At 41.7% G+C, this 27,243-nt stretch overlaps 1 protein-coding gene and 1 long non-coding RNA gene across 4 annotated transcripts in view; both read left to right on the forward strand.

Annotated features, from left to right (window-relative positions):
• On the forward strand, positions 1-7,200 carry LOC145543329 (uncharacterized). The gene is made up of 3 exons (XR_014080644.1): positions 1-255; positions 4,632-4,727; positions 5,955-7,200. It is a non-coding gene; the product is annotated as an uncharacterized LOC145543329 (long non-coding RNA).
• A 4,780-nt stretch (positions 7,201-11,980) lies between these two features.
• Positions 11,981-27,243, forward strand: part of HEATR6 (HEAT repeat containing 6) — a 33,475-nt gene continuing 18,212 nt past the window's right edge. Inside the window, exons 1-9 of one of the 3 annotated variants that reach the window (XM_081584496.1) lie at positions 11,981-12,218; positions 15,261-15,376; positions 17,735-17,875; positions 18,346-18,461; positions 19,291-19,405; positions 20,862-20,963; positions 21,995-22,132; positions 23,821-24,125; positions 24,896-25,073. In XM_081584496.1, coding sequence (XP_081440622.1) covers positions 17,816-17,875; positions 18,346-18,461; positions 19,291-19,405; positions 20,862-20,963; positions 21,995-22,132; positions 23,821-24,125; positions 24,896-25,073 — 1,014 coding nt within the window. In that variant the 5' untranslated portion in view covers positions 11,981-12,218; positions 15,261-15,376; positions 17,735-17,815. The remainder of the gene's footprint in view (positions 12,219-15,260; positions 15,377-17,734; positions 17,876-18,345; positions 18,462-19,290; positions 19,406-20,861; positions 20,964-21,994; positions 22,133-23,820; positions 24,126-24,895; positions 25,074-27,243) is intronic. The other 2 variants (XM_081584494.1, XM_081584495.1) reach the window with 2 other exon arrangements.

Below are 27,243 nucleotides of genomic sequence, written 5' to 3' on the forward strand. Positions count from 1 at the left end.
ACATTTCTCTGGAAATGTCAGCTTCTGGGCAGGGCTTAGACTCCCGCAGCTCCTAGTCCCAGCCCCTGCCTTTCATTCCAGCTCAGAGGGTGGAAGAGGATAAATTTCTGCTCTTCTCAGCCTTGTTGCATTTTTATCCGAAGACCTCCAACAGCAGCATGAAGTTGGGAGGCTTCCTCCTGCTTGTGACCCTAGTCACCCTCAGCTCAGTGGTGCAGGAGCTTCAGGCTGCGGTGAGACCATTTAGAGTTTTTGGTGAGTCCATGCAGAAGGCAGCCCTGTCCTTTTTGGAATGAAGGAGCCAGAATGTAAGCCATTGGGGGCCAGTGGGTGCAGGGGAAGGAGAGGAAGAAAAGAGAGAGGGGAAGATATTCCAGGCAAGGAGTCACTGCAGAGACCCACCTTGACTGCAGGATCTCTGTGCTTCTGCTTTTCCTTTCTCCCCTCCTTTCCTCCAGTCACCCCTCTGTCGGGACTCTCCGAAAGGGAAGAATTTTGCCCTCTCATTGGCCTCCGTCCATTTCCCCAGCCTCTCTCTCTCTCCACCAGTTTCTTTGTCTCTTGCTACAAATAAGTTGGATTACTTACAGAAAACATTTTCTTAAAAATGTGAAACATGATTCATCTTTTCCTTTTACTGCCAACATTCTCAAAGGAGTAATCTTCATTCTCTGCCTTTTCTTCCCCATGACTCATCCCTTAATCCCCTGAAGGCTGACTGTAGTCTCTATTGCTGCCCCTACCACTCTCCCAGATCTTCTCCTTCTTCACCTTTTCTTTTCTTTTAAAAAGAACCTTTTTTTTTTTTTTTTAATTTACTTATTTGGGCTTCCTAGGTGGCGCTAGTGGTAAAGAACCCGCCTGCCAATTCAGGAAACATAAGAGACTCAGGTTCGATCCCTGGGTTGGGAAGATCCCCTGGAGGAGGGCAGGGCAACCCACTCCAGTATTCTTCCCTGGAGAATCCCACAGACAGAGGAGCCTGGCGGGCTACAGTTCGTAGGGTCGCAAAGAGTCAGACATGACTGACGTGACTTAGCACACAAGTGTTTACTTATTTACTTGGCTGTGCCAGGTCTTAGCTGCTGCACACAAGATCTTCCATCTTCATTGCAACATGCAGCATCTTTAGTTGCACCATGTTAGATCTAGTTCCCTGACCAGGGATTGAACCCAGGCTCCCCGCAATGGGATCGTACCGTCTTGGCCACTGGACCACAAGGGAAGTCTATCTCCCAGATCTTCTTAACAAACCACACAACTGTCTTGAGGAACCATTTAAAGGTTTAAAGTCTTTAAGCTCTGCAGCATCTTTTGGCTTGCCATTCTATCAATTCTAAAGCTTTTTTCTCTGTTAGATTATCTTCACTGTATCTTCTTCTCCCTAAATGTCATTGGAAACCTTTGCCCCTCTCTTCTTTGTTCTCCTTCCCTTACATTGGTTGCCAAATACCAGTCATTCTTTGAAACTAGTTCTTACACATGTTCCTTCCTTTCCGACCCTCATTGTCACACTGCCTTTTCAGCCCTGATTACTCCATGCCTGGCCCAGTGCAATGGCTTCCTGACAGCTCTCCCTGCCCCTCTCTTTTTTCTGAAGGTTGCCTGCTTGGTGAATCCTGGTCCATGCTATGCTCTTACACCAGTTAATCTTTGTAAGTAAACTGCCATCATATCTCTCTCTTGACCTACCAAGTGAAATCTCAATCCTAGGTCCCTCTGTAACTTCATCCCCTGCCTGCTGTGGGCTTCCCTAGAAGCTCAGACAGTAAAGAATCTGCCTACAATGTGGGAGACCTGGATTCGATCCCTGGGTTGGGAAGATCCCCTGGAGGAGGGCATGGCAACCCACTCCAGTATTCTTGCCTGGAGAATCCCATGAACAGAGGAGCCTGGTGGGCTACAGTCCATGGGGTTGCAAAGAGTCAGACAAGACCGAGTGGCAGGGAAGGAAGGCGCTGCCTACCTGTGTGCCTTGACGTCCAACTATTCCCTAGTACTTATCCAGCCTTCCGTTTTCTACTGTTCCTGTATTCCTTGTGTTTCAGGGTGAAGAGTGAGGAGATGAGGCACCTAGGGCACACAATTGAAGGAGGCGCTCACTCTCAGGGTTGTTCAAGGGCCTCCTTAAATGTTGTGTCCTGGGTGCCTCATGTACCTTTCCCGAGCCCCGCCCTGTTGCATTTTCCCCTTGTGAACTTTTGCTAGTAATTCGTTTCTCTTCTCCACCCTCCCTCTCCATTCTGCCTTTAAAAGATTCCTATACTTCAAGACTCACCTTTCCTGATTCACCAGAAGTGATGTCCTCTCTTTTGCAAGCCCCTTTAGTCCTTTGGATAAAGCTCTCTCGGGACATGTGTCACATACTGCTTTGCTTTTAGTACTTTAAACATAAACTTTATCTCCACTGTGAGTCTCTAAGCTGCTGGAAAGTAATAACCTAATCTTACATCTCCATGGGCTTCGCAGGTGGCTCAGTGGTAAAGAACCTGCCTGCTAAAGCAGGAGACTCGTATTCGATCCCTAGGTTGGGAAGATCCCCTGGAGAAGAAAATGGCAACCCACTCCCGTATTCCTGCCCGGGAAATCCCATGGACAGAGGAGCCTAGCAGGCTACAGTCCGTGAGGTTGCAAAGAGTCAGACATGACTTAGCAACTAAACAGTCCAATCCAATCCACATATCCATACTTCCTGTATAACTTAACCTCTGTGCTTTGTACATAGTAAGAAATCAACAAGTATTAACGAGTGATCAAACTGCTGTTAAGTGGAGACAAGAATTTTCCCATTCTCTCACATAAATCAACAACACCTAATAAAAGCATGGAGGGACTGTATTGATTTTCTCTGAGGTCTGCAAGTACATTGTAGACATCCCACCAGGCTCCCATCTTATATCATCAGACATTGCTAATCAATTATAACACTCTTTCTCTTTGAGCCTGGACAAGGCGACCCAGCCTTCTCCACACAGCATCAGAACAGTAACCTTCATTGACTGGAGCTGACATTGCAGAGTGAACTTCATCCAGCCCTCCTGGATCCAAGGACTTCATTTTACCTTTGAGAAAACAAAGGCCCAGAGAGGTTCAGAGACAGAATCAGATAGAGAATCTCCTGATCACAGCTGAGTCACCCACCCAAGCGTAGCACACATTCATCCACAGCTCTGCACACATTTTGTTAGAAACCCTTGCAGGGGCTTAACCAGCTCCCTGGACCTATTTCGTTGGTCCTCAAAGACTAACCTTGAGGCTCTGGGAGTGTGGGGAGCCTCCACTTGGGTCAGGAGTGACTCCTTGAAATCTGGAGATGGACTCTTCATGCCAGGGTCAGTTTCACCCTCTGGGATGGCAGAGAGAGCTTGGCCTAGGGACCAAAGAGCCTGGGTTGTATCCAATTTCTGTACTGACTTGTAGGAAAGTTATCTCAGTGCACCCCAGCTGCCATGTCTGTAAAAAGGGGCCAGTCAGACTCATTGAATAGAGTGACTGCAGGGCACCCTTGATGACATTCGGCTAAGTGTAAATCTTCCCTCCTCTGCCCCTTTACTTGCAGAGAGAAGTGAAGGCATTGAAGTGGGCTTCTCTGCACTTCCCCTACACAGATACAGTTAGCCTCCTTTTCAAAAAAATTTTTGAGTGTAGTTGATTTACAATGTTGTGTTAATTTCAAGTGTACAACAAAGTGAATTAGTTATGCACGTACATATATACACTCTTTTTTTAAAAATTCTTTTTCCATATAGGCCATTACAGAGCATTGAGTAGAGTTCCCTGTGCTATACAGCAAGTTCTTGTTATCTATTTTATACATAGCAGTGTGTATATACGAATCCCAATCTCCCAACTTATCCCTTCCCCTCTTATCCTCTCATAACCATAAGTTTGTTTTCTACATCCATGACTATACTTCTGTTTTGTAAATAAGTTCATTGGTACCCTTGTATTTCTAGAGTCCACATATAAGCGATTTCATAGGATATTTGTCTTTCTGTGTCTGACTTACTTCACTCTGTATGGCAATCTCTCTCAGTCCATCCATGTTGCTGCAAATGGCATTATTTTATTCTTTTTCTTACTGCTGAGTAATATTCCATTGTATATATGTGCCGTATCTTCTTTATCCATTCCTCTGTTGATGGACATTTAGGTTGTTTCCATGTCCTGGCTGTTGTAAACAGTGTGGCAATGAACACTGGAGTGCGAGTATCTTTTTGAATCACGGTTTTCTCTGGGTTGGAGAAGGAAATGGCAACCCACTCCAGTGCCCTCGCCTGGAAAATCCCATGGACAGAGGAGCCTGGCAGGCTATAGGCCATGAGGTCACAAAGAGTCAGACACAACTGAGAGACTTCACTTTTTTTCACTTTTTCTCTGGGTATGTGCCAGGAGTCATTAATTATTTTGTTCTTTAAAGTAGACCTTGCTTTGTTGAGACTGTGTGAATGCATTGCTTTTCACTGAAATATATAAGATGTTAATGAGTACTATTCTGTGATTAATCATTTATAAATTATATTATGTATTGAACTCAAAGAAGGTGGAACTGGCTCCTTAATCATGGGCTGGCCTCCCTAAACACCTGTGTCTATGGCACAGCAGTTTTCAGCTGGTCTGTTCTAATGCAGGCACCTGTGTTGACCTCTGCACTGGCGACTGGGACTGTGGTCCAGAAGAGCGCTGTGTCAGCAATGGCTGTGGCCATGTCTGTGTTTCAGACTAAGGTAAAAACATCAGGTCCTTCCTTGCTTCCTCATTCCATGTTGAAGCCAGGCAGGCAGTACACTTAGCCCTAATGGAACTTCCCAGAAGTAGATGAGACCAGAAGCCTATCTCTTGTGACCTCTGCCTCTTCACCCATCCTTCCCAAGAAAAAGAAGCACCTATCCCAGGATGGTGGTTTCCAAATCTTTAAAATAATTTCATTACCTGGTATATCCTAGAGAAAAATCAGACTATTCACTTGAGAGAAAAAAAAAAGAGATAAAAATCACCCACCCCAAAATGATGTTTGCTTAACACTTTGGTGCATATTTTAAGCACATAACACACATGTGTAATATCTATGTGAAACCGAAATAATTGTGTACCTATTTTGATTTCTTGATTATTTCACTTAGAAATAGCTAGTGAGAGAATTCCCTGGCAGTCCAGTGGTTAAGATTCCATGATTCCAATGCAGGGGACATAGGTTCGATCCCTGGTTGGGGAATTAATACCCCACATGTGTTATACTACAGCCATTTTAAAAAAGGAAGAAATAGTTAGTAAACAAATTTTAATATCAACACTGATGTTTCTATCTCATCATCTTTAATGTGTGCTCCATATGTGTGTCCACCATGTATGCTCATATACTTAGCAAGCTCCATAATACACATTTAACATGTTTCTTATTTTTAATATTAACGTGGATATAGTGAATACTGATTGGTGTACACACTGTTACTAATTTCCTTGGAATAAATTCTAAGGTGTATAGTTGACAATCAAGGAATATGCTTATTTTAAGCCCTGGATGACATTGTCATATTAAATGATAAGAACCCCTTTCCTTTAAAAATATTTCAGAGGCTCCACATGATAATTCCTTTACTGTCAGTAGCTATTGATTGAAAACAATGCAAAATAAAAAAGCTACCAGGATTCAGTTTTGATTACAAATTGTGTTAAACACAACAGAATCAACACATACTTTTAAGATAACCTGCTTGTGTTCAGAATGTATTATTTGTCTTATCCACCCACAATCCCTAGGGCATTTATGGGCTTGTTGGTTCCTGGCAGGTTCTTATTGAGTCCTAGAACCGGAAAATCTTGTTTCTCAATTGTATTCTGTGTATCCAGATCCCCAAACAGCAGGTCTCATGCATAATTGTTTTGTACATTTCACAGGATGAAGACTTATCCTAAGGGCCCTCTTTCTCTAGTAATTGTTCATTCCTTCCTAGGGTTCCTATTTTCAAAGATGTGACTATTCGAAGGTCCTTGCCCAGGAAGACAGATGAAAACAGGGACCTGTGGATGGAGTGGACAAAGGATGCGATTAGGAAGGGAAAATAATTGTTTCTTTTAATAAATCATCATCATTAAAAGTACCCACAGTACTTAAGTTGTTTGGTGAGGGGTGATAAGGAAGAAGACGAGGCAATGGGGAATAGATGACATTTGTTGACCACTTTCTATTCAACAAGGACTGTGTTATACACCCCACAAGTATCATCTAATTTATCCTACAACAATCTTGTGACTATGCTTATTATCACTACCATTTTACATATAAGGACACTGAAGTCTGGAGAAATTAATTCGCTCAAAGTCATCTAACAGACAAGTGCCAGGGCTTTAAGTATATTTCCATGTCAAACTTTAAGTCCTATACATTATGGCATCAGTTCAGTTCAGTCGCTCAGTCATGTCCGACTCTTTGTGATCCCATGAATCGCAGCACGCCAGGCCTCTCTGTCCATCACCAACTCCCGGAGTTTACCCAAACCCATGTCCATCGAGTCAGTGATGCCATCCAACCATCTCATCCTCTGTCGTCCCCTTCTCCTCCCACTCCCAATCCTACCCAGCATTAGGGTATTTTCCAATGAGTCAACCCTTCGCATGAGGTGGCCAAAGTATCGGAGTTTCAGCTTCAACATCAGTCCTTCCAATGAACACCCAGGACTGATCTCTTTTAGGATGGAGTGATTGGGTCTCCTTGCAGTCCAAGAGACTCTCAAGAGTCTTCTCCAACACCACAGTTCAAAAGCATCAATTCTGCGGCGCTCAGCTTTCTTCACCGTCCAACTCTCACATCCATACATGACCACTGGAAAAACCATGGCCTTGACTAGACGGACCTTTGTTGGCAAAGTAATGTCTCTGCTTTTAAATATGCTATCAAGGTTGGCCATAACCTCCCTTCCAAGGAGTAAGCGTCTTTTAATTTCATGGCTGCAATCACCATCAGTAGTGATTTTGGAGATCCAACTTGGAATTTCAAACCTAGGCCCACCACACAACTGTGTGATCTTCAGCAAATGTCCTAACCTTTCTGTGCTTCAGTTTCCTCCACTATATAACAGTATATACTTCATAGAGCTGCAAAGATAAAAGCAGTGAGTTCATGTAAAGTGTATTGAATAGCACCTGACACATGGGAAACATCCAATAAATGTTAATTAAATGACTGTTATTATTATCAAATTGATGGGCTGATGACTCTTAGTCCTAATTTTCTAAGACTCTAGAACAGAACCCAAGGCTAATTCTCCTTCCTGGCCTCTCCTAGTTTATCTCAATATTAAAAACCAGCCCCCCCACCTCCTGTTTTCCCCATTAGAAAATGTGGGAGATTAAAATAGTCTTAAAATTTCTTATCTATGTTTTTCACAGTCACAGATTTAAGATTCAGCTGGTCCTGGATATTCCCGGCCATCCAGTGGCTAAGACTCCGCATTCCCAATGCAGGGGACCTGGGCTCAGTCCTGGTCAGGGAACAAGATCCCTCATGCCACAACAAAGACAGAAGATACTGTGTGTTACAACTGACGCAGCACAGCCAAGTTAATAAATAAATAAAAGTAAATATGAAAAAAAAAAGATTCAACTGGCCCAGGTTGTAGTCTGATGTTGACTTATCTACTGCCTTCGTAGCCCCTGACAAACCATTTAAATTTTCTTTCAACCCACTTAAACTTTCTTTAGCTGTAAAAGGGAGAAATAATAATATCCACCTCATTTGAAACTTAAGGTTTATAGGACTTTACAGTATACAGAACATTTGATTTTCACATTAACCAACAGATGGCAAATAGGGGTTCTGAATAAATAATAGTGAATCAATTCATTCTGTCAACAGGTACTGTGGGTTGCCTGTTACATCCCAGGTGCTATGCAAACAATGAGGATACAGTAGTGAACGAGGCAGATGGTATCTGTGCTTTCATAAAGCTTACATTCTAGAAGAAGAAATAGGTAATAAACAAGTAAATAAAGAAGATAACTCCACATTATGGTCAGTGTTCTGAAGGAAATAAGGATGTGAATTAGAAATGGGGGAGGGGTAAAACAAAGCCTACTTCCATTAGAGTGATCCAGACCCTAATGAGGTGATAAAAATGAAGTTTTAACAGGGTTCCAAAATATGAAACAAGTGAAGGACTTCCCTGGCAGTTCAGTGGTTAAGACTTCACCTTCCAATGCAGGGGTGCAGATTCCATCCCTGGTCGGGGAGCTATGATCCCACATGCCTCTGAGTCAAAAAAAAAAACCAAAACATAAAACAGAAGCAATATTGTAACAAATCCAATAAAGACTTTAAAAAATGGTCCACATCAGGACTTCCCTGATGATCCAGTTGTAAAGAATCTGCCTGCCAATATAGGAAACATGAGTTCGATCCCCAGTCCGGGAAGATTCCACATGCCTCGGAGCAAGTAAGCCCATGTGCCACAATTACTGAGCCTGCACTCTGTAGCCTGTGCTCCGCAACAAGAGAAGCCACTGCAGTGAGAAGCCTGTGCACCACGACAAAGAGTAGCCCCTGCTCACCACAACTAGAGAGAGTCTGCATGCAGCAGTGAAGACTCAGTGCAGCCAAAACTATAAAGAAATACATATTTTTTTAAATGCTTAAAAAAAAAAAAAAGGCTGCATCAAAAAAAAAAATCTTTAAATAAAAAGAAGTTCCAGAATAAGGCTCCAAACCACTTTATGCAGAATTTATAAAAGGAAATGTCTATGAATTTCCGTTCAGTTCAGTTCAGTTGCTCAGTCGTGTCCGACTCTTTGCATCCCCATGAATTGCAGCATGCCAGGCCTCCCTGTCCATCACCAATTCCCGGAGTTTACCCAAACTCATGTCCATCGAGTCAGTGATGCCATCCAGCCATCTCATCCTCTGTCATCCCCTTCTCCTTCTGCCCTCAATCCCTCCCAGCATCAGGGTCTTTTCCAATGAGTCAACTCTTCACATGAGGTAGCCAAAGTATTGGAGTTTCAGCTTCAGCATCAGTCCTTCCAATGAACACCCAGGACTGATCTCCTTTAGGATGGACTGGTTGGATCTCCTTGCAGTTCAAGGGACTCTCAAGAGTCTTCTCCAACACCACTCAAAAGCATCAATTATTCAGCGCTCAGCTTTCTTCACAGTCCAACTCTCACATCCATACATGACCACTGGAAAAACCATGGTCTTGACTAGGTGGACCTTTGTTGGCAAAGTAATATCTCTGCTTTTTAATAAGCTATCTAGGTTGGTCATAACTTTTCTTCCAAGGAGTAAGCGTCTTTTAATTTCATGGCTGCAATCACCATCTGCAGTGATTTTGGAGCCCAAGAAAATAAAGTCTGTCACTGTTTCCACTGTTTCCTCATCTATTTCCCATGAAGTGATGGGACCAGATGCCATGATCTTAGTTTTCTGAACTTAGCATCCTTTAAAGGCTCACAATCACTGTAAGATTATAAAAATATTGAGAGTGAAGACAGGTAAGGATGTGTGAGGAGATATTCTTGGGAGAGCTTTTGTCAGGCTGTGAGTTTCATAGTTTGGAGGTTACTGCCTAAATATAAGCCAATTCCAGGGGGTTTCAAACCCCCTGAGAGTTTGATATATGTTTCCTTCAGTTGGTAATCACCATGGAGTAGGAATGTTCATTTCCTTTGAGAAACCACACTGCCATCCACAAGGATATGTTCCATCAGAAATCAACAGACAGGTATGGTTTACAACATCTAAGTCATTCACTCTTGAATAACACTAATTGTGGGTCATTCACATGTTAACTTAACATGAGCCACACCAAACCTCAGTCCTTTCTACGGTTTCTTTCACTCCACCTTCACTATGGTGATGACCAGGCCTCACCTCCTTCTAGCCCAGTGTGTTGGACATCTCTTATGCACTGCTTCAAATATTCTTGGCCTTACAATCTTATCCTAATTGTTGCTATGTGCTGTGCTTAGTCATTCAGTCATGTCCGACTCTTTGTGACCACAAGGACTGGGCCTGCCAGACTCCTCTGTCCATGGGGATTCTCCAGGCAAGAACACCGGAGTGGGTTGCCATGCCCTTCTCCAGGGGATCTTCCCAACCCAGGGATTGCAACCAGCTTATCTACTGCAACTACTAGCCCAGCACAACTGAACTTGTCAGACTTCTGACCCTAGTGGCTCACACCTCTCACTTGTGCCTCAGGACTTCTTTGTCTATGCAACAGCAGACTCCTGCAGGAACTACCACATATAGATGTATGCTCAACCCAGAAGCACAGCAGAATTAATGCTTAGTGGGGAAACATTTGACAATAGAGGTCAAAGGCTGGCAGATATAAGCTCCCCACTTCCATTCCTCAGGACAGGGTTTCTGAGGGCATTCCATAAGGCTTCTCATGACATCCCAAATTTTCAGCAATCATTCACCTCTTGCAATGATCAACTTGATAGCACATATATGTATAGATTCTCCTTTCCTGTTCATTCCTGAGTAAATCCCTCACATATCAACCTCACTTGAGGCTCTGTTTTAGAATTCAAACTAAAACATCAGTGACTAGTTCTCAGCTCCTGATCTCTGAGATGTTTGAATATCATACATAATATGTATGTATGATACATATTATCACACACACACATAAGTATACACACACCCCAAGAATAAACAGTAATAGACAAGCCTATCATGAAAACCAAATTCAAATGTAAAATAAGCATTTCTCCCCAAAGAATCCCAAAGTCTTCAGAGAGATAGCTTTTTTAAAATATATATTTATTTATTTGGCTGTGCCAGGTCTTAGTTACAGCACTTGGGATCTTCACTCTTCTTTGGGAAGTGTAGGATCTTCTTCAGTTGTGGCATGTGGAAACTTTAGTTTCAACACATGGGAATCTAGTTCCCTGACCAGGGATCGAACCCAGGCTCCATGCATTAGGAGTATGGAGTCTTAGCACTGGGCCACCAGCGAAGTCCCACAACTACCTCTTCTAAAGCATATCCTCTATTTTCATTGCTAAACGTAAATGTTTTATTCTTAGGATAAAACATGTATATTTAGCCGACTTCAGAGGTTTCTCTAGGAATCATGGGTGAGAGTTTGTCTTATATTTGCATAACTTAGATCCCTAGAGTTGGTTTTCCCAGTCTGCCCAAATACAAATTTCAAGCCATCACCTCTCCGGTAACTGAAAACTGTTTACCACTTTTAAATGTTTATTTATTTTGTTTGCCGCTTTTTAAATGGCTATTTTCTTTTTCAGCTTCTTCCTTTTAACGTTTCAGAAAATCTTGGGGTGTCCAGTCTCAACCAGGTCACCCTTAGGCAAGTTATATTTTACATGGTTCAGTTTGAACTCCCAAATTACTTTTGTGTGGTGAGGCTGCTTTAAGATCTACAGGATTCACGGTCAGCTGCAAAGAAGATTGGGGAACATAGTCTTAATTCAGGGTGCTTTTGTGTCTGGAGAAAAAAATTAGGGGCTCCAATACGATGTAAGAAGAGGAGAAGAATGTCGAACTAGCAGTTTCTGCCACTCCTATCCACAGCGGCCCCTCTGCAATCCTAGGGCGAATCTGAAACTCTTAGCACTAAACAGGAATGTCAGCCCTGCTGCTGCTGCTGCTGCTGAGTCGCTCAGTCGTGTCCGACTCTTAGCGACCCCATGGACTGCAGCCTACCAGGCTCCTCCGTCCATGGGATTTTCCAGGCAAGAGTACTGGAGTGGGGTGCCATTGCCTTCTCCGATGTCAGCCCTAGCCAGTAACAAACCCTCTGTGGGGGGAGGGACACAAATACAGTCTACGCTTTTTAGTCAGGGTTCAGGGAGAGGCGGGCGCCGAAACAGTCTCCCAGGTAATTTCTGATACGCTTTCACAAGGTACTAGTCCAAGGACCTTAGAACCCCTCCCACCTTAGGTTCCGATCTGAAACAGGCGTTTCCAGAACTGGCGCGTGGAGGCGGGGGACTGCCCCGGAAGTGTTTGCCTGTCGTCCTACGTAGGAAAGATGGCGGCGGCGCAAGTCGCGGGTTCCCTGCCTGGAGGGCCGCCGCCAGAGACGCCGCGGGAGCCACCCTTCGAGCAGGGGCGTGGGTTTCGCTGTTTGTCGGCCAGGCTCTGCGCCCTTCGCCCGGATGACAGCAGTTCCGCCCGCACGGAGATCCACCTGCTCTTCGACCAGCTCATCTCCGAGACCTACAGCGAGGGCAGCGCCGTGGCCCCTGAGGTAGGCCCGCTGGCCCGGGCCCCGCCCTTCAGGGACCTCTGCCTTTGCCTTTTCCCACCCTTGCTTCACGGTGCTTAGTCGCAGGCTTGTTTGCCCCCTCCGACCGTGGTACATTCTGTAGCCTCCTCTTTCTGGAAGACACTGCGGGGCCTGGTAAAGTCGCTACTTTAAAATTCCAGCTTGCTGACTTGTGCTCTGATAACATCGCAGGTGTCATCTCTGGTGCCGCTTTCCCGTCCCTCCGCTCCCCGCATCCGGAACACTGTGTGTATAAAATTCCCTACTACCACGTTCTTCACTTAACCGTGCACAGTTCCAGGGATTTTGGAACATGGGTGTTATTAGGTCTATTTTATTGATAAACATACGGACGCTTACAAGGGTCCACTCTAATATCGCTGGCAAAAGGCAGAACTAGAATGAGAACTAAGTCTCAGCGTTTTGGCCGTTTTCTGTTCCTTCATGCTAGTTCACCTTCTCTGCCTGTTTAGACGGAGAAGGCAATGGCACCCCACTCCAGTACTCTTGCCTGGAAAATCCCATGGACGGAGGAGCCTGGTGGGCTACAGTCCATGGGGTCGCTAAGAGTCGGACACGGCTGAGCGACTTCACTTTCACTTTTCCCTTTCATGCACTGGAGAAGGAAATGGCAATCCACTCCAGTATTATTGCCTGGAGAATCCCAAGGACGGCGGAGCCTGATGGGCTGCCGTCTATGGGGTCGCACAGAGTCGGACACGACTGAAGCGACTTAGCAGCAGCAGCAGCCTGTTTAAAAGTACTTTTCGTATATATTATTCACACGCATCAGGCCTTGGATAGTACTTACTAAATTCTTTAAACCCAGTCATAAGCTGTCTTCTGGTGCTCACAGGCATCTCAAACTTGACAGTTCTCAAAAATTAGTTCATAGTATCAATAACCTCAGATATGCAGATGACACCACCCTTATGGCAGAAAGTGAAGAAGAACTAAAGAGCCTCTTGATGAAAGTGAAAGAGGAGAGTGAAAAAGTTGGCTTAAAGCTCAACGTTCAGAAAACTAAGATCGTGGCATCTGGTCCCATCACTTCATGGGAAATAGATGGGGAAACAGTGGAAACAGTGTCAGACTTTATTTTTTGGAACTCCAAAATCACTGCTGATGGTGATTGCAGCCATGAAATTAAAAGATGCTTACTCCTTGGAAGGAAGGCTATGGCCAACCTAGATAGCATATTTAAAAGCAGAGACATTACTTTGCCAACAAAGGTCCGTCTAGTCAAGGCTATGGTTTTTCCAGTGGTCATGTATGGATGTGAGAGTTGGACGGTGAAGAAAGTTGAGCACCGCAGAATTGATGCTTTTGAACTGTGGTGTTGGAGAAGACTCTTGAGAGTCCCTTGGACTGCAAGGAGATCAATCCTGGGTGTTCATTGGAAGGAAGGCAGGAGGAGAAGGGGACGACAGAGGATGAGATGGTTAGATGGCATCACTGACTCGATGGACATGGGTTTGGGTAGACTCCGAAAGTTGGTAATGGACAGAGAGGCCTGGCGTGCTGCAATTCACGGAGTCGCAAAGAGTCAGTCACGACTGAACGACTGAACTGAACTGAACTGATCTCCATACACCCACTCCATCCCAAATCTGTCGCATGCCCCGACGCATACAAACATATCAATTGCGCCCAGTCACATAAGACACAGGTGCAGACACTGGTTCTTCACCTTTCCTTCCTTCCAGATCCTTCAAATCTGGATTCTTCAGAATCTATCTAGGAAATGTTTCTCAGTTCCATCTCCTCCTCTGTATTTGCATTGCCAATGCCTTAGGCAAGATGACTCTCCTGGACTGTTCACTAGTCTCCTCTAACTTATTGTCTGCAGCCCTTCTGCAAACCACTATTTGCTCTCCTGCGAAAGTGGTCTTTTCTTTAGTGGGAAAAGAATCTCATTAGAAAAGTAAAACTCGGATCTGGGAAGATCTTCAGTCCATATTGGTAACTGGCCAAAGCAAAGTTACAGTATGAGACCAATATAGGGTGGGGAGGGCTTGAAAATAAATATACATGTATAGATGCAAAAAGTTCAAAACAGTGTATGGGAGAGTTTACAATGCAGTAATAGTTTGTGTCACCAGGGAGCGTAGTGGAATTAAGGGAGGAGTCAGCGACTTTTGCTTGATTTGTGTAATTTGTGCCTTTCCAGTCTTCTGTCACTCTTGCTTTTGTGCCTTGTGTGCAGTCATTTGAAACTTGCCCTTCCTCAGGGAGGCACTGGTGTTTCACACCTACAGGTGTTCCAGACCTGCCCACTCCATTCCCTTTGCTTGCATTGTCTTTATGGCCTTGTCTGGCAGTTGTATTCATCCTTCAGATCATTCTAGTTTCTGTTTAAAAATTGTCTCTACAGGACTTCCCTAATTACTGTTTTCCCATAGAATTTGCAGTTGATTCTTTCAGCACCCAATTCACTTTAATTATTTGTGAGGAGTATTTCTGTCTCCCTTGCTAGATTGTGAGCTCTTTGAGGTTGAGGAATATGTTTACGTTTGGAGCCCAAAGACCTGGCACAAAGCAGGTGCTCAGCCTTTCAGTTCAATAAACATCAAGAGATGAATGAATGGTGTGATTTCCAGATAGTTTCCTTTAAAAAAAAAAAAACAAACAGATTTTCTAACTGCATTAAGTTCATGCAAGTGTCATTTCTGATTTTCCCGGTGGCCTTGCAAATTCGGTTTGCTTACCTTTGGTATTTTTAATTTTGGTGTGTGCTATTATATTCTGGAATCCTTTCTTAGGTTATTTATTTGTACTGTCTCTATATATGTAGAGACTCTGTGGAGTCTTTGACTGTATAAAAATCATTGATTCTTTTCCTTCTTTTTTAGCATGTGCTGTTTTTATGCTGTCATCCTACTCTCTGCCTCAAATTTCATCTTAACTCATTTTGAGTGTGAATGTTCACTTTTAGTTTCTCATTTGGCTATTGGGGGTGGGTCTTTCCCTTGACTAATAGGTGTAGCACCTTTTCATTGTCTTTTTTTTGTTTGTTTTTTGTAGGATGTCAGTACTCTTCTTGTCCAAGCGTGCCGACTCGTGCCTCTTAATCAGAATCATCTTGTCAGCAAACTGTCTCAGCTTATCCATCATTTACTTAATACGTTACAGGTAATCATGTAGGTAACTTTAGAATTCAGATCATGAATTTTGAGAATAAGTAACTATCTTTGAGATACTACATCTGTGTTAGGAATGATAGGCTGGTCTTTTCAAAAGCTGTGCAAATATGAGAAACAATTGCCTTACTAAGAATTCCGTCAAAACAAATATAACTGACCAAAAAAAAAAAAAATATTCTGCCAATTTGTCCATCAGAGGGATTCCTGTCTATTTCAGGTAACCAATATCATTCAAGCCCCCAGACCTTAGAATTTTTCAGGAAAGATGTATTAATATTTGACTAAAGGTATATCTAAGAATAAATTGAAATATCCTCAACCTCTTTCCTATCAATATTTTTTTCCCCTCTCCCAATGCTACCGTTTTTCTCATTTAACCTAAGAAGTTGCTTAGCGGGGGTGGGGCCCTAGATAAAAAGATCCCTGGTATCTTTTTTAGGAACAGTTCAAAAATTGAGGCTGTTACTGTAAACTACTACATGAGTATTTGAATGTAGTTAGCGCAAAACTTATCAACTGACATTATGTAACCTGAGGTGCTTTTGGTTGCAAGAAACAGAAGAGCCAACCCAGAATAGCTAAATAATTTTTTTTAAATTATCTTACATCACATGCCTCAAGGAGTGCAGCTTTAAGGGCACTTAATAATTAAGAAGCTTTCTGGCATCTTTCCATTCTGCCATGCTAAGTGGATGGGTTGTCCTGAGCTAACATCTCTCACATTCATAAGATGCCTAAAATCCAGGAATCCCATGGAAAATAAGTAAATAACACCCAGCAGAAGCAAAAGAGCCATTTATTTTGTGTCTCTTTTATTTAAGAATGAGGAAGCTTACCCCCCAGACTCTGCAGCACATTTTCCCTGATACCAGGCTGGAGCGACCTAGTTTGTATTAGGACCCCTCTGTAGCAGTCTAATCAGGGAATGGAATTACCATGAATGGCTTAAACCAGGGATTTCAACCTTGACTGCTCATTAGAATCACCTGGAGGACTTCTGCTCCGTAAATGATTAACAGTGTGCAGCTCAACCCTTCTATCAGGGTTTCTCATCTTCAGCACTGTTGATATTTTGGATTGGATAAATCTGTGTTAAGAGGGATTGTCCTGTGCATTAGGAAGATGTTTAGCGGCATCCTGGCCTCTACTCACCAGATGCCAGTAGCATCCCTCCAGCTGTGACAGTCAAAAGTGTCTACAGACATTGCCAGGTGTTCCCTGGCGAACAAAACTGCCACTGATGGAAAACCACTGTCTTAGCAGAATTGGGATTTATCTTCAGGTCTTATGTGGGAAAGGTGGACATCCAGATAAGATCAGTCCTCTGCCAGCAAGGAAAGAGGAGATGAATGCTGTAGGTGGCCAACTGTGTCTGCTACATGTGACTTCCTAAATGAAATAAGATGGTTTTAGAGTTTAGAATTTTTCAGACTAGTGTGGTGATGTCTGAACATTGGCTATCCTTAGCTATGTGTGCTAATAAGCCGCTTCAGTCATGTCCGACTCTATGGACTGTGACCCTATGGATTATAGCCTGCCAGGCTCCTCTGTCCGTGGGATTCTCCAGACAAGAATTCTGGAGTGGCTTGCCATTTCCTTCTCCAGGGATCGCACCTGCGTCTCTTATATCTCCTGCATTGGCAGTTGGTTTCTACCGCTAGCACCACCTGGGAAGCCCACATTCTTAGCTATATCATCTTTTTAACACTGACAGTTAGAAAAGTTCCCGATCACGCATGGCACCCACAGCCCTGAACAAGTTTCTGGCATTTGAAGACAGTTTATTTCAGTTGTCCATGAATTGATACTTGGATTAGTGTACTTTATCCAATAAAATCATAAACTCCTTAAGGACAGGAATATGCCATTTCTTCCTGTTATTTTCCCCATGTCATAGCAGAGACATAATAGCTATTTAGCAGGCATATTTAGTCACAGTGTGCTTGTCAAGCATTTACCAGGCATAAAGAAACATAGTTGAAACCAGTACAACACTGTAAAAATTAAAAAATAAATAAATTTAAAAAAAATTTCTTTTCAGTGGATCGAGACTTAACATCTGTGTATTTACAACTGCTAGTGTCTGGTTAGTTCAAGGAAAAGTTACAAGGACTTTGCCAGGTTCTACTTAGAGTTGAAGGAGTAAAGGGGAAGAAGGGAGCAGGCACTGGGGCAAGGAGAAGTTTCTCTCAATCAGACTTTCAAGGTCTCTAAAGCTAATCTTTTTGACAAAAAAAAAAAATATGAACACACGCATGCTCGCTCTCTTACACAGCTTGATTCAGGTGAGCATTCATGTCTGAAAAGGAATATCTTTTTAGAAGTTAGATCATATATATTTTTTCCTCTCGATAGGTGATTGTTGACGAGCAGAACCTGGATTTTCTGTTGGCATATACTATTTCTGCTATTCAGCAGTGCAGTTCCTGGACACACATGCAGATTCTCCAAGCTCTGTCAGCCCTGGTTTACTGCAATGGCTCAAAGTGTCAAAAGGTAAATTGTGTTCTCTCTTTTTCCTTTGAAAGGTTGGGAGCGCAGGCTCTAAACCCACAGGCATGTTTTCAGATTTCTCTCCTGCCATTACTTAAATGTGTAACCTTGTGTAACCTTTACAAAGTCACTCTGAGCCTTGTTTCCTCATGTGTGAAATAGTTCCTCTGGGGGTGAAGTCTCACTTTTAAAGTGCTTGGGACTTGGTACGTATCAGTTGTTATTATCATTATCTTTCATCTCTTCAGCCAAGCCAAGACAAGAGAGCTTTAGTAGCAGCCTTGGCTAAGAGTACTGAGCCTTACTGATGTTTTTTGGCATATTTTTGTATGCCTATGTGAAGGATTTACCTAGCAACTAGTCTTTTGGTACTTAAATTTCCTTTAGTTGGAAAAAAAAATGAAATCTGTTTAAAAAATAATATCTTCCTAGCAGCTTTTCTTCTGCCAACATTGGTTATGATTTTGTTTCAGTACCTTCCAGACTTGCTTGGCAAGAGTGGACTCTTGATGAAGTTGAGCGACTTGGCTCAGTCGGACCCTGAAGTTAGGAGAGCTGCAGTGCATTGTATGGCAAACTTATGTCTCAGGTATGTGTATTCAATCAGATTTCCCAAGCTGTGATAAGATAGGGCCTCTCATGGGCCCTTTTTAGGTGGTTCAATCTGTATGAAGCCAGAGCCAACTTAGAAAAATAATCTGTGTTGCATTTTTCATGCTCTTGCTAATAAGATCATCTTATGTTGCTTTAATTTTAACATTGCTTGTAAAGAAAGCTCATAAGGACGTAAAGGAAAAAACAGACTAGGGCCTTATTTCTAAAATATGGTGAAAATGATAATATGTGCAGTGTGTCGAGGTTTTGTTTTTCCGTTGGTATAAATTGTAACCGTATCAAGTCTTTTAGAAGGATGTATTCATACAAATTTCAGCTTTTGTGAGATATGTCTGTCTCGGCCAATTTGTTCAAAGAAAATAGAACCAATACCAGCTGCCCAGTTCTGGATTCATGCAATAGAAAGTGAGTGACCCAAGCTTGAACTGATGTATAATATCTTGTCTCCACATTGCTGTATGACTGTCCAGTGGCTCAGGAGGCAGTAGATGATTCTAGCTGGACATCTGTATTATTTCCCTTTAAGAACTGAAAAGCAGAATAAAAAAGATTTCTCTTTCTACATACTTGTTTCACTACAAACTTCTGTAACTTTTCCCTGTGGAAATCATTCTTCTTCCTGTTCATTCCATCCTTGTGCCTGTCCACAGCAGTAGTTAACCAAAGTGCATAATCTTCTGTGATAGTTTGATTCAGGATATATCCCAATTCCATTAGTCAGTGGTACTGTTACTGTTACTCTTTCGCAAGCCCTAGTTCAAAGGCAACTGCATTTTGAGTTGTTTTCTCTGTATGTGTTTTAGTGTGCCCGGACAGCCGTACTTGGAGGAGCCCTACCAAAATATCTGCTTCCAAGTTTTCTTGACCACTTTACAGTCTCCAAAATCATCTGACATGGATGACATCACGTTCTGCATGGTGGGTGAGACTACCTTTAATCTTATGACAGTTACCGATGTGTCTAGAAGCAGCAGTGGAATGAAAGCTGCTATTAAAGAGTTTAATTTGGTTGCTGTATTAGTTTTGTCTAGAGATACATGCATAAGGGGAATGTTTATAATCTAAAAAGACTGAAATCATCTTTCAGATTTAAATCACAAGAAATTGTTTTTATTTGTTTTGTTTTGCCATTGTTTTTTGTTTTGTGATTCTAAGTTCTTAAAACTACTTTTCCACTCCTGACTTTAAAAGCTGTACAGTTTCAGACTAGTGACTGTCTTTTAGATGGAAGGGAAACGGGTGGATTTCAACAATATCTGCAATATTTTATTTCTTTTTTAAAAAATCTGATGCAAAGATGATAGTTTATTAACATGATTTAAATTCAGTAACACTTTTCAAGAACTATAGATCAAAGATGGTGAAAATTTCTTATATAAAATCTGCTTAGATAAAACTACTGGGAGCAATTTATTCTCCATGCCCCCAGGTTTTTTTCTATATTTCTAAAAAAATGAGCATATTTTAAATTTTTAAATGGGATCATATTTAGTGTGCTGTTTTGCAACTCTCCTTTTTAAAGTTAATATATCTTGAACATCTTTTTAGTACCTGTTCCTGTACCTCATGCTTTGCAATTGCTATGGCTGGGAGACCTTGGCAGGATCTTGAGCCTATGGGTTCTTCATCTCTGGAATGAGACAAAGGTTATAACTACCTTGTAGAGGTCTTATGAGATGTATATGATCTAAAAACATTTAAAATGCTGTTATTGTTAAGTTTCATATGTAGCAGAGGGTTAACTTCTTAAATAATCATTGTCAGAACTGATGGAAATGAAAGTTTCTTTCAGCATTTTTACTACTTTAAACAAGGCTACAGTTCATATCCTCTCCCTGTAGGGAGTTTTTCTTAAGTACAGAATCCTATAAATGAGGTTACTGGCCAAAAAGTTAATCCTGATCAGAATTGCCCTCCAGAATCCTGTTCACATATGCATTCCTTTGCTTTTAAAAGCTGCTGTAAAAAAAAATAAGATAAAAGAGCTCCTGTGGTTACCACATGATAAAAGAGATTTCCTGTTTCTGATCTCTGCCGCCACATTTTTATTCCTATCATATTCTTCCCACTAAACATCTTTTTTTTTTCCTTGCTCACCATTAGTATATGCTGGCTTAGGAACATGTACGAAAAGACTGCTCATACTCAATAAAAGCACTCTGTTCTTCTAGAAAATAATTGGTAGTCAATCATCAGCTCTCTTCTCTGGATCCTCATCTTTGCTTTTCTCTCCTCCTCCCACATCTAAAGGTTTTTTTTTTTATTTTAATCATCTAAAGACCTTTTCTTTTCCATCCTACAAAGTGCTAGAAAGTTGATCCCTGGACAACCAAATTTCATTTACTTCTTTAACTTTTTCTCCTTTCCCCCCCAGTTGTTACAAAATGCCTTAAAAGGTATACAGTCTCTCCTAAATGGTGGGAAGATGAAACTGACACAGACTGATGAACTGGGAGCTCTTCTAGCTGTGCTGAAGGTAAAGCATTGCCTCTTTAAACCCCAAGTCCTCACTGTGGTTAGTGTCTTTCCTGTTGACACCTCAGGCATAAGGACCGCCTGACCTCTTTACTCCAAGGCTAGCTTTAGAGTATCATATTTTAAGAGAGAAGAATAAAATGTTCATGTTCAAACATATTTAAAGTTAAGAACTCAAAAGAATAAATCTTGCTTTAGTAGATTTATCAAAATTCTAAAATTTTATCAGAAATAGTTAATGAGGTATGATCTGTAGATTATTTTAGATTATCTTGAATCTGTTTGGACTTGGAAGAAGAACCAGATATTCTCCTTGCCTTTAGCTCCCATATATTAGGCGGGCCAGTCAAGATGTGTATAATTAGGGGGACTTCCCCGGCAGTAGAGCAGTTAAGACTCCATACTTCCAATGTAGGGGGGGCACGAATTCCATTCCTGGCCAGGAAACTAAGATCCCACATGCTGTGAGGTGCTGCCAAAAAAGACGTGTATCATTAGGCTGTCATCCTTTGGCTTCTGTGCCTGCCAGTCAGTGGGAAAGTCATGTCAGCATCTCTGAGGATCCAGCTGTCTTCATTTCAACTAAGAAATAGTAAGAACTTTGTGGTGGTCCTAGATCAAAGCCACATATGATAACTTAGCTTTATCATGACTGAAATTTTGATTTTTTTCCTGTGCCATCTCCCCTGCTTCCAAGTACATAGAGAGCTAGATTTGGATATGGATATGAGAGATGGGTTAAAAAAAAATTAGGTAAAACTGATTGGATAAATTTTTTAAATTAATAAGCAAAAGTAATAAGTAAATAAATAAAATTTAAAGTTAAACCTAGCCAAACCAGATCTCTCTGGACTAGATGAAATTAAACTCCTCTTTAAGCTCTAAACTTTCAGGGTATCTATTTTCTATCCCATTTTAGTTTTCTTTGTAAAGCTGTTAAACATCAGTCTGTTCATCTGTGTGATTCAGAATATGGTGAATAACCTTGTTTGATGATTCATTTTATGTGTATGTCTCCTTACTCATTATTAGAAATCCATGTTCCATGGACTCCCTGGACTAAACTTAGAGATGCCCACTGTGTTGTACCCCACTCCGCTTCCTCAGTACGATGGACGACCGCCTATCCAGCCACAGCAGTCCGAGTCCAGCACTTCTCGCCCGGCTGTGGTACACTGACGTCTATTTAGATTTAAGCCATGGGTTGTTTTTAATTGCTTGCTCTATGTGTTTTCTATGATTTGCATCACTGCTGTGCCAAGGCTCACCTTGAATTTTATTTCAGCTTAGGATTTTTAGCATAGTAAGTTTAAATTCATCAGATGGCTAAAAATACCAATTAGAGCATCTTAATACTTCTAAGTGGTTCATGCAGTATAACAGCTATAAAAATGGGCATTCACTTTATACCCATAGCCAGTCATCCTCATCCCTCAAATGCTCAGGGCCACGGCTCAGCAGACATTTTCTCTAAAAGGCTGGCTGGAAAACATAGGCCTCTGTTGCCACTGTCAGATTTCTGGGTCTTTCCAGACAGCTGCCATCTCCCTCATGTTTCTGTTGGAGAACCATACAGATATATGGCCTAGGTGTGGCACCTGAAAGTATAATACCTGAGAAATGCTTGTAATTAGAAATTATTTCACTCATTGACTTACTCAACATTTACTGAGCACCTGTTACATCCCAGACATGCTAAGCATTAGGAACATTGACTCTGGTTTTAGGAATTTGAGGGAGAAGGTGAAGGTGGATAAACAACCATATTGTAGTCTTATGATTTCTTTTATCAGAATATCACGGTATTCTAGGGGCACTTTCAGGGCTACCAATAGACGAGTAAGGAGTGCTTTTTTTAAAAGACATAGTGGCTCACCTGAGCCTCAGGAATGAGTACAGAGAAGGAAGGAGAGTGTTTTTTCCCGAGAAAGCAATGGTACACAACCATGGGGAATGTGAATGCATGCAGCCTATTTATTAACCAGTGGGCTAGAGTGTCAGGTGTGCAGAGGGGAAGGTGGGGCAAGTATGTAGCAGAGGCCAAATCATAAGGGTCTTACAACCGTGTGCTGAGGAGGTCGGGTTTTTATCTTAGAGGTGGTGGAAATGAAGAATCTTATATAGGGGAGTGATATGATCAGATTTGCATTTCAGAAAAATCACTGTGGTAGCAAATAAAAAGGGTGAGAAGTCTGGAGCCACAGTAATAATCCCAGGTAGAAGTGATGAGGTTAGGGACCTTGAGCATGCAGAGGAAGGCACAGATTCCAAAGATCTTTGGATGTCTGAAAGAAGGAAGTAGAAGAAAGGAAGAAATTGGTGTTTACATTGTATTTACAAAGCCCCAATGCCCTAAAACATGGATTGTATGTAATTGAGTCACGTCTCTCCTAGGCATCTAGAGTGGTACTAGCTGTGTATCCTATTTGGGAGAACTGAGAAGATAGTCACCCAGGTTGTTTTCTGTAGACCTCAATCTCTTGCAGAACCTCTATTGAGAAGCCTGAATGCTTTCACAGCCATGCAAGGAAGGTGGCATTAGCCCGTACTTAAACAGATGAGGACAGGCAAGCTCAGCGAGGCTAAATGATTTGCCCAGGGTCATAGAGATAGAATTTAAATCCAGGTGACACATTTTGCTCTGTCCCATGTATTTCATACCTTGTTTCTTATAGTCCAGTAAGGTGTATGTCAACACTTAGCGTAGTGCCTGATGCAGAGAGTGTTGAGTAAGTGCCACTTTTTTCTCTTCTCCTCTTCTTTATCCATACTACATGTTGGGGACATACTTAGTAATTATCAAATGAGAAGTTACCAATAGCTATCATGTGTATGTTTTCATTTGCTCCTAAAATCAGAATAAAAAGAAAAAATCTAAAGTAAAAGTGAAGAAAATCCAGCAAGGAGAGAAGGAGGAGGAGGAGGAGGAGTCCAGTGGTGAAAGAGAAGTAGCCCCAGTCTCTGGCCCAGGCAGACTGAACCTGCACAGAGGGGACACTCAGTGCCCCTCCTCCCCGGGTGCTCAGAGTTTGCCGTTAGCTGGAAGTGGAGCTGCAGGAAAAGACCGAGTCTCTTCACCCTTCAGCTCTTCCAGTTGGAAGAGGGTCAGCAGTAGTGAGTCAGACTATTCTGATGCTGAAGGAGGCATGCAGAGTAAAGTGAGGTAGTAGTATTTTGTTATATTTTTATGCTTTATATTCTGAGTTGAGTATGTAAGCTCATAACCTTACTTTAAAGTCTGTCACATGTGATGTAACTTGAAGATTCTCATTTATGTGGGATTTTGCATTACTCTGCAGTTTGCATTGTTCTCTCCTCTGCCTTTGTCCATGTGGTTCCTCTGCCTGGGTTTATTCTTTCTTTTAACTTGTTTTGCCTCTTTCCTTATTAACCACTACTCATCTTCTATGTGAGCTCAACAGTCACGCTCTGAGAAGCCTTTTCTGGCTCCCTAGTCCAGTCACTCCCTTATGTGACTCATCTCTGATTACTGTGCTGTAGTCTCTTTAATTGTCTTTCTTTGCCATAATACGCTTGTCAAGGGCAGGAGCTTTGTTTATGCCTGCCAGCCTCAGCACAGTGCCTGGCACATACTTAAGTATTCTCAGTACCTGTCTGTTGGATGAATGGGTACTGTGCAGTATCTCATAAGGTATACTAATTTCATAATATCAAAATGTTGCCCTCTTATTCACTAGCTAGTAGTTTTTTTTTTAATTATCGACCTTATTAACTTGTTATGTAAACAAATTGCTTTAACATGTTTTGATCACATTTTGAAATAACTTAAAAAATATGTTGGCGTCTTTCAGACTTATGTGGAATGCTGAATTTCTCACTGTATCATTTGAGTTGCCTGTAAAAAATAGCATTTCATGCTCATATTTTTAAAAGCAATTAAAAGACTTTTCCTCCTTCTTTCGGTTGTTAAAGGTCTTACCAAGCCAAAGTTCGCCAAGGAGCATTAGCGTGTTTTCTTTCTACTGTAAAATCAATAGAAAAAAAAGTTCTGTATGGCTACTGGTCAGCCTTTGTTCCTGATACACCAGAGCTTGGAAGCCCACAGTCTGTGTCCCTGATGACACTTACGTTAAAAGATCCTTCTCCAAAGGTAAGAGCATTTAAATTCTAAGTGTTACAAGTAGGAAGACTTCACAAGTCTTTGTTGTTCCCTCTGCCCCATCTGATCATCTCAGAACAAGGCTCTTACTAATACTGACCTGAGTCCTGACTTGAGAATCACTCAATGGGCAGGGGGATAGGAGGATAGGGCTTACATGACTGTCAGGTTGAGGGAGGCCACGCTGAGGTCTCCTGCCCCAGGGCTGGCTTGAAGCATGAGCACGTTGAGTTACTGCTTCAGTGTCCTCTCCGAACTGCACTGAAGCAGCTGTGCTTCCGTTTCTTTTATGAAAATGTTGCCATGGTGTTTACAATAGAAAAAAAATTCAAAATGGCTTAAATACTCACTGGAATATCATGATATATAGTGGTTATGAAAGATATGTAAGGCTAGGGAATATGGATGATGTTTTATGAAAGTATTGGATAGAGAATTTTATGATCCCAGTGTGGTTTTTTTTCTTCCAACTTTTCCGTATTTTTCAAATCATATGTAATAAATAGTAATACATAGTTTAATGAGAAAAACTTGTTTTTAAAAAAGAAGAAAAAGTAACTTGGCAGTCATGGATAGCTACAGCAAGGTAGCTGTGGCTGATCATATATTTGCCTCTTCTTGGATATGTTAACTCTTCTCTGGAAGTTAGCTTTTTACCCAAATAAGGAAAGTAGTCTGCTGTTTAGATTCCACTTACGATAATGAACATTAAAAAGTCATGCTGAATGGCATCTCATGTCCTCAGGTAACCAACCTACCTTTTCAAAGTAAATAGTTTTAATGAGGTCAATAGTATATTTCTTTTCTGTTTTTAGAATTTTTCCCTTAAAAGCAAGGAGGAGGGCTAGCAATTCATAGTACATTGGAACTCCCTTTGATCATCTCTGTGAATAGCTAATTACTATATAAGAAAACTTCTAAATGACCCTTCAACATTTTTTATAGGGTGAAGAAAAATAAACTAGCCTCAATTATGAACACAAAAAATGTTTTATAGGGTAATTTCAAATACTGTATATACTAAATAGTTAAACTGGTAAAAATGTTTTCAGTTAACAAATGAGAACCTGGGAGGAAAATAGAAAATGATGGTGGCATAACTAATGAGGCCATTCTAGTAATTGGAAGGAAAACTGCTTAAAAGGTTGAAAAAATATATATGTATTTATATTTTTGAAGACCCTCCAGCTGAAGGGAACTGCAGTAAATAGTTGAGAATGTGGAGGATAATTTTCATGATACTTATATCTTTTTTATTTTTGAAATGTTTAATGATAGTAAAAAGTGTTTTATCAGTGAGAGAGCCTTTTTAGAAAGACTGCTAGAAAGTTATGTGTGAACATTAAAAGTACTTAGATCATGTCATTGGAATGGAATAGCATTCTGGATTGATCAGAGCTAGGTTTAAAGGTGCAGCCATGTGTAAAAGCTGAGTGGTCATTTTCTCGGGCGCTTGTGGAGTATGGAGTTGGAGAGCATAGACTGAAGTTTCTCTCAGCCAGGATGAAGCATGACAGGGCAGTAGTGTCACACCTTCTCCTTGACGTGCACACTGATGATGGTTTGGGGTTCACAGCAGCTCTTAGAGAAACCTGTGGTAGATTCAGTTGGAAGCACAGTTGTCACTGACATACTGAGAAATTTTTTAATGTTTAGTTTTATTTATTTACTTTGGCTGTACTGGGTCTTCTTTGCTTTGTGGACTTTTCTCTAGTTGCAGTGAATGGGGGCTATTCTCTAGATGCGGTGCGCAGGTGGCATCTCTTGTTGCAGAACATGGTCTCTAGGGTGTAGGCTCGACAATGTGGTGCACAGGCTTAGTTGCTCTGCACAGGCCTGTGGGATCAAACGGGACCAGGATGTGGACCAAACGGTGTCTCCCACATTGGCAGGTGGGTTCGTTACCACTGAGCCACCAGGGAAACCCCTCACTGACATTCTTTTGTTTTCATCTGTGATAGTTACGAATGCTTTTTCCCAGTTAGGAAGCAAAGTTAATTGAGCTGAAAACTTTTTATTTTGAGTATTAGTTTCTTTTTACAGCTTGGCTTTTAATTTTGTTTGGTTGGCGAGCTCTTGAAATTGTAGATTTTAATTACATTTTAAAGAAATGGCAGTTTCTTTAGCATAACATCTACCTTTTTTGGTTAAGACCAGCCAG

Source organism: Giraffa tippelskirchi, chromosome 3, assembly GCF_054371585.1.
Source record: "Giraffa tippelskirchi isolate mGirTip1 chromosome 3, T2T-mGirTip1v1.2.pri, whole genome shotgun sequence".
Classification (NCBI taxonomy): Eukaryota; Metazoa; Chordata; class Mammalia; order Artiodactyla; family Giraffidae; genus Giraffa; species Giraffa tippelskirchi.